Source organism: Eucyclogobius newberryi, unplaced genomic scaffold (genome assembly GCF_026437365.1).
Source record: "Eucyclogobius newberryi isolate DKJ021-1_F unplaced genomic scaffold, fEucNew1.0.hap1 SCAF_20, whole genome shotgun sequence".
In the NCBI taxonomy this organism is placed as follows: domain Eukaryota; kingdom Metazoa; phylum Chordata; class Actinopteri; order Gobiiformes; family Gobiidae; genus Eucyclogobius; species Eucyclogobius newberryi.
The window spans coordinates 29859093-29878352 of NW_027315835.1; the positions used below are offsets into that span (position 1 = coordinate 29859093).

A 19260-nucleotide genomic window follows, 5' to 3' on the forward strand; every position below is an offset into this window, starting at 1 on the left:
GGGACACGCGAGGGGAGCGGCGCGTGTGGAGTGGTGCCCTGTGGAGCGGTGCGTTCTGAAGAAAGAATCTAACCCATTGCTTGGTGCCTGACACTGGCAGGCGTGAGCTCACACACATGGAGAGCAGGTGTGTGTTGTGTCCAGCAGCTCAACACGATGCTTGAGCAGTTATGGAGCGTTTGAAAGAGCTCAGGTTCAGAAAGACCATCAGTCTGGGCTTTCAGATCTTACAGATGTTTCAGACGTTAGATGTACTTGTGTCGTGTTCAGCTGCACAAACGCTCAATACAAGACGCGTGGTTCTTTTCACTGTGAACCTTTTACAAGGGTCTAAAAGCACTCACAAGTGTGCTGCGCAGACGGCTCGGACGCCCGGCTCCGGCTCGGACGCCCGGCTCAGATGCGGACGGCTACAATCAGTTTGCGATGAACCCAAAGGACTCAGTGTGCCTTAGGACGGGGGCGTGTTTAAAGCCTTTGGATAAGTATCGTGACATTTAAGTTTTAAATTACTCTTTCATCGAATTTTGTCCAATTACATCAATGACACAAAAATCGAATCTGTAGAAAAGACAACGTACCTGTGTCATTTGTTCTAGCATTATTGTGAAGCGAGCGGATCCATGGAGCATGTGAGCCATCAGCAGCTGCATGACTCATCACAGTTTTGCATCATGCAGCTCTCAAATATGACTTTAGGTGGAACATGCAGAACAGAGAGGGAGGAAACTGTCCCGCACACAAACGCTCACGAGAGCGAGAATCCCACATAAACTTTCTCTTTAAATGTGGAATGTTTTGTTACTTTCTCACTTTGAGAATGAGGTTTTAAAAAATGGATGACACAAACTGCACCAACAATAAAGGACTGGACCGACATCATAATGGACGTGCGGCAAATGGCATAAGCTGGACTAAATGGGACATAGTATGCTTTAAACTTTATTCATCTGGATGCATTATTCTTAAAACAGTCGTCTCAAATAATATACGCTTTTTTTCTCTGGTGCCGCCCTTTCTGTACTTTGTTTTCATTTAAAATAAAGGTTAATAATAATAATAAAAATAGCCGCAAGCGGCGATGATCGGCCCTCGCCACACCGCCGCCGCAAGACGAGGGGGCCCCAATTTATCTTTTATTACACCGACTGCTGAATCCGTGACGCTGTCGCATCTTCGTCCCTTTGCTTTACATATGAAGGGAAAAGTTTGCGGCTCCGCGGAACAAAGTCCGTGTCTCTTCATAAAAGTATAAAGTTTCAGCATGTCCACATTTCAGAGATTTGGCAATTTCCCCGTTGGAATAACATGGGAGGTTTCTGTCATCGCTACGGCTACGACGTGACAAATATGACATGGGTCTCATTGACTTTTGATTGATAAAATTATGTCACTCTGTAGGGGGCGCTGTCGCGCCAAATTAATTTGTTTCACTTATAGTAGGTTTAGGGCAAAGGGTTTAACAACTGATTCAAATTTGACGTAATTCGTAATTTTATCTGCGTAAACGGCAGCAAATTTTAAATTTGGGACATTTCTGAAATTCTAGCTACAGTTTGTGGCTTCACCATTTTCACCACATTTCAACTTTTTAGGGCCAACGTCCTGGAGAAAAACTCCTGAGTCATGCTTAGCAAATTTTGATCCAATATGGTCGACATTTGGTTGGGCGGACGGTGTTGCCGTACAAATATTTTTTGCTTCTCTTGTCACCGTCTATCTCCGGTCAGATTTTTTTTATGGCCATTTCCTCTCTCTCAATGCATTTTTTGTACATTTGGGGGCGCTGACGCGCACATTTTTTAAATCTTAGAAGAAAGAGATCGCAAGAATGTAGAGAGGCACGATTTTTAGAGGTGTGCACATTTTTGTGACTTTTCGTCAATGTTCACTGGGTAAAAAATAGGGGGGTTTGTCCCGAGAAGAAGAAGAAGAAGAAGAAGAAGAAGAAGAAGAAGAAGAAGAAGAAGAAGAAGAAGAAGAAGAAGAAGAAGAAGAAGAAGAAGAAGAAGAAGAAGAAGAAGAAGAAGAAGAAGAAGAAGAAGAAGAAGAAGAAGAAAGAAAGAAGAAGAATATTCCGATGCAAAAACAATGTTTCCCATTTTTCAAATATCATAAACTATACATTTTCGGAAAGCGCTCGAGCTTTCCTACCTCATGGTGTGGGTCCCTGGTCACTGACGGGTACTTTCGTTAATTTTGAGTGGGCTCCGCCCACTTTGTGTTTTTGGCCCTCTAAACAGTAATAATGTTACATTTTGCGTCACATGTTTATATACACGGAACATGCAGGAGATGGGCAACATATTCGTGAGCTACTTACATGTTTAGTGCGCACTTTTGCACGGACTTCGCCCGTTTCCAACGCTAATGTTCCATTTTCCTACAACTAATTAGTCTGCAGGGGGCGTGCATGAGGGAGGAGTGTTACTGAGTGTTTGGAAGTGGACGAGCGCTTCACACTGGATTTCGTGCGCACTACGACACTACCACACAGCAGGCATATGTGCTATCCACTCCACCACGAGCGGCACAGAATGAAACAAATGTACACACTGTTGAAATGGAAACAGCCTGTGCTTGAAGAAATACTCCAGCACATGACAAAGTACTACTCCAAGTACGTGTGGGATAAAGAAACAACATGGTTAACATGTCAGTCATTTGAAGACAGCGTCACCTTAAATAACGTCTTCGTTCAAAAGCAATCGCTCAGAAAACGGTGCTAAACTGTGGGGAACATTGGGTTATTCCAATGCACTCTACGCTGCAGGTGCAAATGATGGCAAAGCCTCACGGGAGAGAGAGAGGGCACATTATTAAAGTCCTACTCGGCTCCTGAAGAGACGGGAGATGTTTTATCCCTCCGCGCTCTCCCAATTACTGCCCAAGGACACGCCGCAGCTGAGGAGGGGCCCCGCAGGGACCAGGATGAGGTTAGCAGGTGTTAGCTGCTCAAGGGGATCGTTGATAAACTCTACAAGAAATGCTGGAAAAGTCAATCACAGCTCTAGAACGAGAAGAAATATTCCCATTAGGTTCATTCAGAAAGTGTCTGAGCGAGGTCAGTTCAGGCGACTAATCGCACACGAAACCATCGCCAAGTGTTTATGCCACATCTGAGCCACAAATGATGGCGTCCCAGACTGGACGGATGAACATTCTGGTTTAAAGGACACGTATTACACTAAATGTACTCTTTCTCTCTTCTCATTCTGTTCTCACCCTGTTCTCACACTGTTCTCACACTGTTCTCACCCTGTTCTCACACTGTTCTCACACTGTTCTCACACTGTTCTCACTCTGTTCCATCTGTGACTCTGAGAATCTTCTGTTTTGAACTCCATAAATCATCTTCAGACTCGTTCAGTCTAATCACGATCAGGACAACTGTGAGCTGAGACCAGAAGTGAGAGGCCAGTTTGAAACACGCTGAAATCATGGATCTATGTTCATATTAAACTCTGTGTAATGTCCAGTAGATGGGACCAAATCTCAGCTCGTCCCGGGTGAAAAAGCGGAAGTTGTTGGACTAAATACACTTTAAAGTCGCTCCAGGTCTGGAACACGACCGCACAGACAAGTGCGTTTGTTCGTTCGTGTGACCACGCCCTAAACCCAGAGTGCTGGGCGTGTGCAGCGGTGTTACCCGACAGCGTAGGTCATGCTGTGTTACCCGACAGCGTAGGTCATGCTGTGTTACCCGACAGCGTAGGTCACGCGGTGTTACCCGACAGCGTAGGTCACGCGGTGTTACCCGACAGCGTAGGTCACGCGGTGTTACCCGACAGCGTAGGTCATGCGGTGTTACCTGACAGCGCAGGTCACGCGGTGTACAGCGTAGGTCATGCGGTGTTACCCGACAGCGTAGGTCACGCGGTGTTACCCGACAGCGTAGGTCACGCGGTGTTACCCGACAGCGTAGGTCACGCGGTGTTACCCGACAGCGTAGGTCACGCGGTGTTACCTGACAGCGTAGGTCATGCGGTGTTACCCGACAGCGTAGGTCATACGGTGTTACCTGACAGCGCAGGTCACGCGGTGTACAGCGTAGGTCATGCGGTGTTACCTGACAGCGTAGGTCATGCGGTGTTACCTGACAGCGCAGGTCACGCGGTGTTACCCGACAGCGTAGGTCACGCGGTGTTACCCGACAGCGTAGGTCACGCGGTGTTACCCGACAGCGTAGGTCACGCGGTGTTACCCGACAGCGTAGGTCACGCGGTGTTACCCGACAGCGTAGGTCACGCGGTGTTACCCGACAGCGTAGGTCACGCGGTGTTACCCGACAGCGTAGGTCACGCGGTGTTACCCGACAGCGTAGGTCATGCGGTGTTACCCGACAGCGTAGGTCATGCGGTGTTACCTGACAGCGCAGGTCACGCGGCGTACAGCGTAGGTCATGCGGTGTTACCCGACAGCGTAGGTCTCGCGGTGTTACCCGACAGCGTAGGTCATGCGGTGTAACCCGACAGCGTAGGTCATGCGGTGTTACCCGACAGCGTAGGTCACGCGGTGTTATCTGACAGCGTAGGTCACGCGGTGTACAGCGTAGGTCACGCGGTGTTACCCGACAGCGTAGGTCATGCGGTGTTACCTGACAGCGTAGGTCATGCGGTGTTACCTGACAGCGCAGGTCACGCGGTGTACAGCGTAGGTCACGCGGTGTTACCCGACAGCGTAGGTCACGCGGTGTTACCCGACAGCGTAGGTCATGCGGTGTTACCCGACAGCGTAGGTCACGCGGTGTTACCTGACAGCGTAGATCATGCGGTGTTACCCGACAGCGTAGGTCATGCGGTGTTACCTGACAGCGCAGGTCACGCGGTGTACAGCGTAGGTCATGCGGTGTTACCTGACAGCGCAGGTCACGCGGTGTACAGCGTAGGTCATGCGGTGTTACCCGACAGCGTAGGTCACGCGGTGTTACCTGACAGCGTAGGTCATGCGGTGTTACCCGACAGCGTAGGTCACGCGGTGTTACCTGACAGCGTAGGTCATGCGGTCCGGCCTCAGCGCTCTCATCATACACAGCCTCTGCAGCTCAGTCTTGTTCTTCCACTCCTGAGGAAACTTCTCCTTCTCTGGACTCTCAGACTCCACAAACTTCCTCCAGCTTTTAGCTGAGCCCTCGATGTCCTTGTCCAGGGTCCTGAACTCCTCCATGGCACACAAGGACTGCCGACAGCAAAAATACAACCACAGCACATTCAAATTTGCCACTACTAATTCATAAACATTTTTACAATACACAACAAAGGAAATGACTGTGCTTGCAGAAGTCTGAGGGATAAATAAAACGTACAAAAGCAGACAGAAGTGCTTATCTGTCTAATATAAATAATCTCTCTTCCAGAATGTGCTGAGCCAACGGGACGTGGACAGAGCGGTGGGCGGCTCTGAAGTTCAGCTGACGGACACTGCATCAGATGAGAACACGCACATGTGCGCTGGCGGTCCAGGCTTTCTGGGGATATTTCATTAATGATTTCATGTAGACTGACCACAGTCACAGTTAGACTGACCTACTGACCTACTGACCTACTGAACTAACCCTGACCTCAGCCCCGCCTGGAGAAGGGGCCCCGCCTGGAGAAGGGGCCCCGCCTGGAGGAGGGGCCCCGCCTGGAGAAGGGGCCCCGCCTGTTCGTTCACTTACGCCTTCATTGGGCTTAAATTTCTAATTAGTTTTATTTCAATAAAAAATAATGGTTTTCTCTTGGCGGGGCATCCTGACTAATGTGAACAATCTACTGTTGAAAACAAGTATCACCGCTCACCCTATGTGTGAATGTGTAATAATGTGTAATTATGTGTAATAATGTGTAATAATGTGTGAATGTGTAATAATGTGTGAATGTGTAATAATGTGTAATAATGTGTGAATGTGTAATTATGTGTAATTATGTGTAATAATGTGTAATAATGTGTGAATGTGTAATAATGTGTGAATGTGTAATAATGTGTAATAATGTGTGAATGTGTAATAATGTGTGAATGTGTAATAATGTGTAATAATGTGTGAATGTGTAATTATGTGTAATTATGTGTAATAATGTGTAATAATGTGTGAATGTGTAATAATGTGTGAATGTGTGAATGTGTAATAATGTGTAATAATGTGTGAATGTGTAATAATGTGTGAATGTGTAATAATGTGTAATAATGTGTGAATGTGTAATAATGTGTGAATGTGTAATAATGTGTAATAATGTGTGAATGTGTAATTATGTGTAATTATGTGTAATAATGTGTAATAATGTGTGAATGTGTAATAATGTGTGAATGTGTAATAATGTTTAATAATGTGTGAATGTGTAATTATGTGTAATTATGTGTAATAATGTGTAATAATGTGTGAATGTGTAATAATGTGTGAATGTGTAATAACGTGTAATAATGTGTGAATGTGTAATTATGTGTAATTATGTGTAATAATGTGTAATAATGTGTGAATGTGTAATAATGTGTGAATGTGTAATAATGTGTGAATGTGTAATTATGTGTAATTATGTGTAATAATGTGTAATAATGTGTGAATGTGTAATAATGTGTGAATGTGTAATAATGTGTAATTATGTGTAATAATGTGTAATAATGTGTGAATGTGTAATAATGTGTGAATGTGTAATAATGTGTAATAATGTGTGAATGTGTAATTATGTGTAATAATGTGTAATAATGTGTGAATGTGTAATAATGTGTGAATGTGTAATAATGTGTAATAATGTGTAATAATGTGTGGATGTGTAATTATGTGTGAATGTGTAATAATGTGTAATAATGTGTGAATGTGTAATAATGTGTAATAATGTGTGGATGTGTAATAATGTGTGAATGTGTAATAATGTGTAATAATGTGTAATAATGTGTGAATGTGTAATAATGTGTGAATGTGTAAAAATGTGTGAATGTGTAATAATGTGTAATAATGTGTAATAATGTGTGAATGTGTAATAATGTGTGAATGTGTAATAATGTGTTAATGTGTAATAATGTGTGAATGTGTAATAATGTGTGAATGTGTAATAATGTGTGAATGTGTAATAATATGTGAATGTGTAATAATGTGTAATAATGTGTGAATGTGTAATAATGTGTGAATGTGTAATAATGTGTGAATATGTACCACATAAATCAGAGCCCACCACAGCAGGGTTCAGAGCCCACCACAGCACTGAAACTGCACTAGTTAAAGTCACAAATGATTTGTTATTAGCCGCTGACGATGGACTGGTCTCAGTCCTGGTTCTGTTGGACCTCAGCGCAGCGTTTGACACCATCGACCACAACATTCTACTGCAGAGGTTAGAATGTGATGTAGGTGTTGGAGGCTCCGCCCTCAGAGGCCCCGCCCTCAGCTGGTTTAAATCCTATTTATCTGATAGGTTCCAATTTGTTAATGTAAACCAGAGCTCCTCACCAAGCTCTAAAGTAATTTACGGTGTGCCACAGGGTTCGGTACTCGGTCCAATTCTGTTTACTCTTTATATGCTGCCGTTAGGTCACATGATCAGGTCACATGGCATTAACTTCCACTGCTATGCAGACGACACTCAGCTGTATTTATCAATGAAACCTGATCAGAGCGATCAAGTAGACAGACTTAGTACTTGTGTGAAGGAGATAAAAACCTGGATGACACTAAACTACCTGCTTCTTAACCCTGAAAAAACCGAGGTCATTGTGCTTGGCCCTAAGCATCTACGAGACGCTCTATCTGAGCAGATAGTCACACTGGACAATGTCAGTGAAGCCTCCAGTTCTACTGTAAGAAACCTTGGAGTCTTATTTGACCAGGAGCTCTCATTTAAAGCTCATATAAATCAAGCTTGTAAAACAGCCTATTTCCATTTGCACAACAAGAGCCAAAATCAGAAGAATCCTGCCTAAAAGTGATGCCGAAAAACTTATCCATGCATTTGTAACGACTAGATTAGACTACTGTAACTCCCTGCTTGCAGCGTGTCCTAAAAGCTCCATAAAAAAGCTTTCAACTGGTTCAAAATGCAGCAGCAAGATTACTAACAGGAACAAAAAGAAGAGAGCACATTACGCCAGTGCTGGAGTCTCTTCACTGGCTCCCCGTCGAGTTTAGAATAAAATTCAAAATTCTACTCTTGACCTACAAAGCCATAAATGACATGGCCCCATCCTACCTCAAAGATGCTATAGAACCATATCATCCAAACAGAGCTCTTCGCTCTCAGAATGCTGGCCTTCTGGTGGTGCCAAGAGTCTCTAAAAGTACTGTAGGAGGTAGAGCCTTCTGGTGGTGCCAAGAGTCTCTAAAAGTACTGTAGGAGGTAGAGCGTTTAGCTACCAAGCTCCTGTGTTATGGAATCAGCTCCCGACCCATGTTAAATATGCTGACACAGTCTCTTCATTTAAGTCCAGGCTTAAAACGTTCCTCTTCAAAATGGCTTATGGTCAGACTAGTTAGGAACAGAAACATAAACCCACAGCTTCAGCTACGCTGCCCTAGGAGTAACTGTGCTGGGGGAAGTATGACAGCTTGAGCACTATCCTCTTCTTCTTCTGACTACTTATGCTATCAAACAATATTTATTTTTTGATTCCACTTGCAAACTGTTCACCGCCTTCTTTTCTTTCTCTCACTCCTGAGGACCTGTGGACCCAGATGTCCCTCTCCTGGTGAAGTGGTCCCTGCCCTGTGTGGACGGTCCCTCATCTGCCTGAAGAGTGGATCCAGCTCGACTCAGACGGTCCCTCATCTGCCTGAAGAGTGGGTCCAGCTCCAGTCTCCTCGTGTCCGTCTGTGAGAGTGGGATCTCTCCTTCACTGGAACTCCTCCAGGTTTCTACGCTTTTTTCCCAAAGAGGTTTTTTTTGTAGTTTTTCCTGGCCGAGAAGGAGAGTCTAAGGACAGAGGACCCTGGGACATCGTCCCTCGCCACCACAGACATTGTCTGACTTCATCGCCACCACAGACATTGTTGATTCATTTCTCCCTGTGGCCCTCAGAGGCAACTGTTGTTGTGATTTTGGGCCTTACAAAAATAAATTGATTTGATTTGATGTAAAAATGTGTGAATGTGTAATAATGTGTGAATGTGTAATAATGTGTAATAATGTGTAATAATGTGTGAATGTGTAATAATGTGTGAATGTGTGAATGTGTAGTAATATGTGAATGTGTAATAATGTGTAATAATGTGTGAATGTGTAATAATGTGTGAATGTGTAATAATGTGTAATAATGTGTAATAATGTGTGAATGTGTAATAATGTGTGAATGTGTAATAATGTGTTAATGTGTAATAATGTGTGAATGTGTAATAATGTGTAATAATGTGTAATAATGTGTGAATGTGTAATAATGTGTGAATGTGTAATAATGTGTAATAATGTGTGAATGTGTAATAATGTGTGAATGTGTAATAATGTGTGAATGTGTAATAATATGTGAATGTGTAATAATGTGTAATAATGTGTGAATGTGTAATAATGTGTGAATGTGTAATAATGTGTAATAATGTGTGAATGTGTAATATGTGAATGTGTAATAATGTGTAATAATGTGTAATAATGTGTGAATGTGTAATAATGTGTGAATGTGTAATAATGTGTGAATGTGTAATAATGTGTAATAATGTGTGAATGTGTAATAATGTGTGAATGTGTAATAATGTGTAATAATGTGTGAATGTGTAATAATGTGTGAATGTGTAATAATATGTGAATGTGTAATAATGTGTAATAATGTGTGAATGTGTAATAATGTGTGAATGTGTAATAATGTGTAATAATGTGTGAATGTGTAATAATGTGTGAATGTGTAATAATATGTGAATGTGTAATAATGTGTAATAATGTGTAATAATGTGTGAATGTGTAATAATGTGTGAATGTGTAATAATGTGTGAATGTGTAATAATGTGTAATAATGTGTGAATGTGTAATAATGTGTGAATGTGTAATAAAATGTGAATGTGTAATAATGTGTGAATGTGTAATAATGTGTAATAATGTGTGAATGTGTAATAATGTGTGAATGTGTAATAATATGTGAATGTGTAATAATGTGTGAATGTGTAATAATGTGTGAATGTGTAATAATGTGTGAATGTGTAATAATGTGTAAATGTGTAATAATGTGTAATAATATGTAAATGTGTAATAATGTGTAATAATATGAGGTGAATGGTCCTGGGCCAAATATCCTGAGACGGCAACAAAAGCCTCGTGTTCTGAGCGTCTGAAAAAGTGTTGCGCGGCACAAAAGTTTGTGGAACATTTAAAAAGCTCAGAACAGGAGGAAACACACTCTGCATCGATCTGAGGATCGACCAATGAGAGCGGCCGCAGCGCAATCCCCCACTCGCCTGGATAATGACCTCTGTGCACCTCCTCACCTCTTCTCCTCTTCTCCTCCTCTTCTCCTCTTCACCTCTTCTCCTCTTCACCTCCTCTCCTCTTCACCTCCTCACCTCCTCTCATCTTCACCTCCTCACCTCCTCTCCTCTTCACCTCCTCACCTCTTCTCCTCTTCACCTCCTCTCCTCTTCACCTCCTCTCCTCTTCTGCTCCTCACCTCTTCTCCTCTTCACCTCCTCACCTCTTCTGCTCCTCTCCTCCTCTCCTCACCTCCTCTTCAACTCACCTCCTCCTCTCCTCTTCATCTCCTCCTCTCCTCCTCACCTCCTCTCCTTACCTCCTCTGCTCTTCACCTCCTCTCCTTACCTCCTCTCCTCTTCACCTCCTCCTCACCTCCTCTCCACCTCTCCTCTTCACCTCCTCTTCACCTCATCTCCTCTGCTCCTCTCCTCCTCACCTCTTCTCCTCACCTCCTCTTCACCTCACCTCCTCTCCTCCTTACCTTACCTCCTCTTCAACTCACCTCCTCTCCTCCTCTCCTCTTCATCTCCTCCTCTCCTTACCTCCTCTCCTCTTCACCTCCTCTCCTCCTCTCCTTACCTCCTCTCATCTTCACCTCCTCCTCACCTCCTCTCCACCTCTCCTCCTCTCCTCTTCACCTCCTCTCCTCTTCACCTCCTCTCCTCTTCACCTCCTCTCCACCTCTCCTCTTCACCACCTCTCCTCTTCACCTCCTCTCCTCTCCACCTCTCCTCTTCACCTCCTCTTCTCCTCTCCTCCTCAGAGTAATTGCAGTATATGAATAAAACGTTCTAATCAATCACTGTAATATTTTTCTTACTTTAAGATGTCCAGATCCGATACCGATCCAAGCATCTTCAGAGGATCATCTTGGATCATTAATGCTAATGCTAATGCGAATGCGAATGCGAATGCGAATGCGAATGCTAATGCTAATGCTAATGCTAATGCTAATGCTAATGCTAATGCTAATGCTAAAGCTAAAGCTAAAGCTAAAGCTAAAGCTAAGGCCCAGAGCAGCACAAACTGCTTTCGCCAGGGCGAAATCCACCCTGAGGACGAATGGGCAGTGGAGCAGGACGGAGAAGGACGGAGCAGGAGGGAGCAGGAGGGAGCAGAAAGGAGCAGGACGGGGCAGGAGGAGAAGGACGGAGAAGGACGGAGCAGGAGGGAGCAGGAGGGAGCAGAAAGGAGCAGGACGGGGCAGGAGGGAGTGTCCATATAAAGTCCATATAAAGTTTAAGTATTTTAAAGAGGTAATAATGAAATTAAATTTGAGTCAAATTCATTGATTTATAAAGACACAGGATCAGATTAAACTAAATGTACTAAAAATGTTCCCCACAGTACTAAAGCCTACTGAGCCACTACACCACAGTACTACAGCCTACTGAGCCACTACACCACAGTACTACAGCCTACTGAGCCACTACACCACAGTACTACAGCCTACTGAGCCACAGCACCACAGTACTACAGCCTACTGAGCCACTACACCACAGTACTACAGCCTACTGAGCCACCACACCACAGTACTACAGCCTACTGAGCCACTACACCACATTACTACAGCCTACTGAGCCACTACACCACATTACTACAGCCTACTGAGCCACCACACCACAGTACTACAGCCTACTGAGCCACTACACCACAGTACTACAGCCTACTGAGCCACCACACCACAGTACTACAGCCTACTGAGCCACTACACCACAGTACTACAGCCTACTGAGCCACCACACCACAGTACTACAGCCTACTGAGCCACTACACCACAGTACTACAGCCTACTGAGCCACTACACCACAGTACTACAGCCTACTGAGCCACTACACCACAGTACTACAGCCTACTGAGCCACTGCACCACAGTACTACAGCCTACTGAGCCACTACACCACAGTACTACAGCCTACTGAGCCACTACACCACAGTACTACAGCCTACTGAGCCACTACACCACAGTACTACAGCCTACTGAGCCACTGCACCACAGTACTACAGCCTACTGAGCCACTGCACCACAGTACTACAGCCTACTGAGCCACTGCACCACAGTACTTCAGCCTACTGAGCAACTACACCACAGTACTACAGCCTACTGAGCCACTACACCACAGTACTACAGCCTACTGAGCCACTACACCACAGTACTACAGCCTACTGAGCCACTACACCATAGTACTTCAGCCTACTGAGCCACTACACTACAGTACTACAGCCTACTGAGCCACTACACCACAGTACTACAGCCTACTGAGCCACTACACCACAGTACTACAGCCTACTGGGCCACTACACCACAGTACTACAGCCTGCTGAGCCACTACACTACAGTACTTCAGCCTACTGAGCCACTACACCACATTACTACAGCCTACTGAGCCACTACACCACAGTACTACAGTCTACTGAGTCACTACACTACAGTACTACAGCCTACTGAGCCACTACACCACAGTACTACAGCCTACTGAGCCACTACACCACAGTACTACAGCCTACTGAGCCACTACACTACAGTACTACAGCCTACTGAGCCACTACACTACAGTACTACAGTCTACTGAGCCACTACACCACAGTACTTCAGCCTACTGAGCCACTACAGTACTTCAGCCTACTGAGCCACCACACCACAGTACTACAGCCTACTGAGCCACTACACCACAGTACTACAGCCTACTGAGCCACCACACCACAGTACTACAGCCTACTGAGCCACTACACCACAGTACTACAGTCTACTGAGCCACTACACCACATTACTACAGCCTACTGAGCCACTACACTACAGTACTTCAGCCTACTGAGCCACTACACCACATTACTACAGCCTACTGAGCCACTACACCACAGTACTACAGCCTACTGAGCCACTACATCACAGTACTACAGCCTACTGAGCCACTGCACCACAGTACTACAGCCTACTGAGCCACTACACCACAGTACTACAGCCTACTGAGCCACTACACCACAGTACTACAGCCTACTGAGCCACTACACCACAGTACTACAGCCTACTGAGCCACTGCACCACAGTACTACAGCCTACTGAGCCACTGCACCACAGTACTTCAGCCTACTGAGCAACTACACCACAGTACTACAGCCTACTGAGCCACTACACCACAGTACTACAGCCTACTGAGCCACTACACCACAGTACTACAGCCTACTGAGCCACTACACCATAGTACTTCAGCCTACTGAGCCACTACACTACAGTACTACAGCCTACTGAGCCACTACACCACAGTACTACAGCCTACTGAGCCACTACACCACAGTACTACAGCCTACTGGGCCACTACACCACAGTACTACAGCCTGCTGAGCCACTACACTACAGTACTTCAGCCTACTGAGCCACTACACCACATTACTACAGCCTACTGAGCCACTACACCACAGTACTACAGTCTACTGAGTCACTACACTACAGTACTACAGCCTACTGAGCCACTACACCACAGTACTACAGCCTACTGAGCCACTACACCACAGTACTACAGCCTACTGAGCCACTACACTACAGTACTACAGCCTACTGAGCCACTACACTACAGTACTACAGTCTACTGAGCCACTACACCACAGTACTTCAGCCTACTGAGCCACTACAGTACTTCAGCCTACTGAGCCACCACACCACAGTACTACAGCCTACTGAGCCACTACACCACAGTACTACAGCCTACTGAGCCACCACACCACAGTACTACAGCCTACTGAGCCACTACACCACAGTACTACAGTCTACTGAGCCACTACACCACATTACTACAGCCTACTGAGCCACTACACTACAGTACTTCAGCCTACTGAGCCACTACACCACATTACTACAGCCTACTGAGCCACTACACCACAGTACTACAGCCTACTGAGCCACTACATCACAGTACTACAGCCTACTGAGCCACTACACCACAGTACTACAGCCTACTGAGTCACTACACTACAGTACTACAGCCTACTGAGCCACTACACCACAGTACTACAGCCTACTGAGCCACTACACTACAGTACTACAGACTACTGAGCCACTACACCACAGTACTTCAGCCTACTGAGCCACTACACTACAGTACTTCAGCCTACTGAGCCACCACACCACAGTACTACAGCCTACTGAGCCACTACACCACAGTACTACAGCCTACTGAGCCACTACACCACAGTACTACAGCCTACTGAGCCACTGCACCACAGTACTACAGCCTACTGAGCCACTACACCACAGTACTACAGCCTACTGAGCCACTACACCACAGTACTACAGCCTACTGAGCCACTACACCACAGTACTACAGCCTACTGAGCCACTACACCACAGTACTACAGCCTACTGAGCCACTACACCACAGTACTACAGCCTACTGAGCCACTGCACCACAGTACTACAGCCTACTGAGCCACTGCACCACAGTACTTCAGCCTACTGAGCAACTACACCACAGTACTACAGCCTACTGAGCCACTACACCACAGTACTACAGCCTACTGAGCCACTACACCACAGTACTACAGCCTACTGAGCCACTACACCATAGTACTTCAGCCTACTGAGCCACTACACTACAGTACTACAGCCTACTGAGCCACTACACCACAGTACTACAGCCTACTGAGCCACTACACCACAGTACTACAGCCTACTGGGCCACTACACCACAGTACTACAGCCTGCTGAGCCACTACACTACAGTACTTCAGCCTACTGAGCCACTACACCACATTACTACAGCCTACTGAGCCACTACACCACAGTACTACAGCCTACTGAGTCAATACACTACAGTACTACAGCCTACTGAGCCACTACACCACAGTACTACAGCCTACTGAGCCACTACACTACAGTACTACAGTCTACTGAGCCACTACACCACAGTACTTCAGCCTACTGAGCCACTACACTACAGTACTTCAGCCTACTGAGCCACCACACCACAGTACTACAGCCTACTGAGCCACTACACCACAGTACTACAGCCTACTGAGCCACCACACCACAGTACTACAGCCTACTGAGCCACTACACCACAGTACTACAGTCTACTGAGCCACTACACCACATTACTACAGCCTACTGAGCCACTACACTACAGTACTTCAGCCTACTGAGCCACTACACCACATTACTACAGCCTACTGAGCCACTACACCACAGTACTACAGCCTACTGAGCCACTACATCACAGTACTACAGCCTACTGAGCCACTACACCACAGTACTACAGCCTACTGAGTCACTACACTACAGTACTACAGCCTACTGAGCCACTACACCACAGTACTACAGCCTACTTCGCCACTACACTACAGTACTACAGCCTACTGAGCCACTACACTACAGTACTACAGCCTACTGAGCCACTACACCACAGTACTTCAGCCTACTGAGCCACTACACTACAGTACTTCAGCCTACTGAGCCACCACACCACAGTACTACAGCCTACTGAGCCACTACACCACAGTACTACAGCCTACTGAGCCACTACACCACAGTACTACAGCCTACTGAGCCACTACACCACAGTACTACAGCCTACTGAGCCACTGCACCACAGTACTACAGCCTACTGAGCCACTACACCACAGTACTACAGCCTACTGAGCCACCACACCACAGTACTACAGCCTACTGAGCCACTACACCACAGTACTACAGCCTACTGAGCCACCACACCACAGTACTACAGCCTACTGAGCCACTACACCACAGTACTACAGCCTACTGAGCCACCACACCACAGTACTACAGCCTACTGAGCCACTACACCACAGTACTACAGCCTACTGAGCCACTACACCACAGTACTACAGCCTACTGAGCCACTACACCACAGTACTACAGCCTACTGAGCCACTACACCACAGTACTACAGCCTACTGAGCCACTGCACCACAGTACTACAGCCTACTGAGCCACTACACCACAGTACTACAGCCTACTGAGCCACTACACCACAGTACTACAGCCTACTGAGCCACTACACCACAGTACTACAGCCTACTGATTCACTACACCACAGTACTGTGTAGTGTGTCCTGAGATGGTTGTGTGTCTCCTGTGATGGTTGTGTGCCCTGAGGTGGTTGTGTGTCCTGAGGTGCTTGTGTGTCCTGAGGTGCTTGTGTGTGTCCTGGGGTGGTTGTGTGTCTCCTGATGTGGTTGTGTGTCCTGAGGTGGTTGTGTTTTCTGGGGTGGTTGTGTGTGTCCTGAGGTGGTTGTGTGTCTCCTGTGGATGTTGTGTGTGTCCCGGGGTGGTTGTGTGTCTCCTGAGGTGGTTGTGCATCCTGGGGTGGTTGTGTGTCTCCTGCGGTGGTTGTGTGTGTCCCGGGGTGGTTGTGTGCCCTGAGGTGGTTGTGTGTCTTGAGGTGGTTGTGTGTCCTGTGGTGGTTGTGTGTCTGCTGAGGTGGTTGTGTGCCCTGGGGTGGTTGTGTGTCTCCTGTGGTGGTTGTGTGTCCTGAGGTGGTTGTGTGTCCTGGGGTGGTTGTGTGTCTCCTGAGGTGGTTGTGTGTCCTGAGGTTGTTGTGTCTCCTGAGGTGATTGTGTGTGTCCTGAGGTGGTTGTGTGTGTCCTGAGGTGGCTGTGTGTCCTGAGGTGCTTGTGTGTGTCTTGAGGTGGTTGTGTGTCTCCTGAGGTGGTTGTGTGTCCTGAGGTGGTTGTACCTTGATGCCGCCCCAGCTATGGTGGGACAGGAAGTCCACAGGAGAGCTGACTCCCGGCTGAACTGGAAAGCGCAGCAGGAAGTCCAGCTCCACTCGACTCATCTCTTTGTTCATCAACAGGATCTGGACCAAAAGAGTGGATTTTACACTTGAAAAGTTGATTCATTCAAAAGTTCATCTTGTCATGTGTTTGTGTGTGTGTGTGTGTGTGTGTGTGTGTATATGTGTGTGTGTGTGTGTGTGTGTGTGTGTGTGTACCTGGAAGGCCAGCTGGGCAGTATAGGTCAGCTTGTCGGACTCAAAGAGCCCCCTGGTGGTGTACTGGAACACAGAGCGTGTGATGCTGTGGATGAGGTTTGACACTCGCTGCGTCAGAGTCTCGTCTGGAGCCGCTCTCTCCACTGCCTTCTGGAACACCACGCTAAACGCCTGAACACATGAAGAGCATCGCTGAACGCCTGAACACATGGAGAGCATCGCTGAACGCCTGAACACATGGAGAGCATCGCTGAACACATGGAGAGCATCGCTGAACGTCTGAACACATGGAGAGCATCGCTGAACGTCTGAACACATGGAGAGCATCGCTGAACGTCTGAACACATGGAGAGCATCGCTGAACGTCTGAACACATGGAGAGCATCGCTGAACGCCTGAACACATGGAGAGCATCGCTGAACGCCTTAACACATGGAGAGCGTCGCTGAACGCCTGAACACATGGAGAGCGTCGCTGAACGCCTGAACACATGGAGAGCATCGCTGAACGCCTGAACACATGGAGAGCATCGCTGAACGCCTGAACACATGGAGAGCATCGCTGAACGCTTGAACACATGGAGAGCATCGCTGAACGCCTTAACACATGGAGAGCGTCGCTGAACGCCTGAACACATGGAGAGCGTCGCTGAACGCCTGAACACATGGAGAGCATCGCTGAACGCCTGAACACATGGAGAGCATCGCTGAACGCCTGAACACATGGAGAGCATCGCTGAACGCTTGAACACATGGAGAGCATCGCTGAACACCTGTACACATGGAGAGCATCGCTGAACGCCTGAACACATGGAGAGCATCGCTGAACGCCTGAACACATGGAGAGCATCGCTGGACGCCTGAACACATGGAGAGCATCGCTGAACGCCTGAACACATGGAGAGCATCGCTGAACACATGGAGAGCATCGCTGAACGTCTGAACACATGGAGAGCATCGCTGAACGTCTGAACACATGGAGAGCATCGCTGAACGTCTGAACACATGGAGAGCATCGCTGAACGCCTGAACACATGGAGAGCATCGCTGAACGCCTTAACACATGGAGAGCGTCGCTGAACGCCTGAACACATGGAGAGCGTCGCTGAACGCCTGAACACATGGAGAGCATCGCTGAACGCCTGAACACATGGAGAGCATCGCTGAACGCCTGAACACATGGAGAGCATCACTGAACGCTTGAACACATGGAGAGCATCGCTGAAAACCTGTACACATGGAGAGCATCGCTGAACGCCTGAACACATGGAGAGCATCGCTGGACGCCTGAACACATGGAGAGCATCGCTGAACGCCTGAACACATGGAGAGCATCGCTGAACGCCTGAACACATGGAGAGCATCGCTGAACGCCTGAACACATGGAGAGCATCGCTGAACGTCTGAACACATGGAGAGCATCGCTGAACGTCTGAAAACATGGAGAGCATCGCTGAGCGCCTGAACACATGGAGAGCATCGCTGAACGCCTGAACACATGGAGAGCATCGCTGAACGCCTGAACACATGGCATGACACATACGACACATACGACACATGACACACATGACACACATGAGACACATGACACACACGACACACACGACACACACAAGACACACACGACACACACATGACACACACATGACACACACATGACACACATGACACACACATGACGCACACACGACACACACGACACACACACACATGACACGCACGACGCACACACGACACATACGACACACACATGACACACACGACACACACGACACACACGACACACATAACACACACATGACACACACATGACACACACACGACACACACACGACACACACGAAACACACGACACACACATGACACACACACGACACACACACGACACACACATGACACACACACGACACACACACGACACACACGAAACACACGACACACACATGACACACACACG

General features: G+C 46.9%; 1 protein-coding gene across 1 annotated transcript in view; it reads right to left on the reverse strand.

Annotated features, from left to right (window-relative positions):
• dnah9 (dynein, axonemal, heavy chain 9) overlaps window positions 1-19260 on the reverse strand; it is a 649263-nt gene that overhangs the window by 129021 nt on the left and 500982 nt on the right. The window contains exons 66-68 of the mRNA XM_072455799.1: window positions 17305-17475; window positions 17047-17169; window positions 4985-5178 (exon numbers count right to left, since the gene is read on the reverse strand). Of these exons, the coding sequence (XP_072311900.1) occupies window positions 4985-5178; window positions 17047-17169; window positions 17305-17475 (488 nt within the window). The remainder of the gene's footprint in view (window positions 1-4984; window positions 5179-17046; window positions 17170-17304; window positions 17476-19260) is intronic.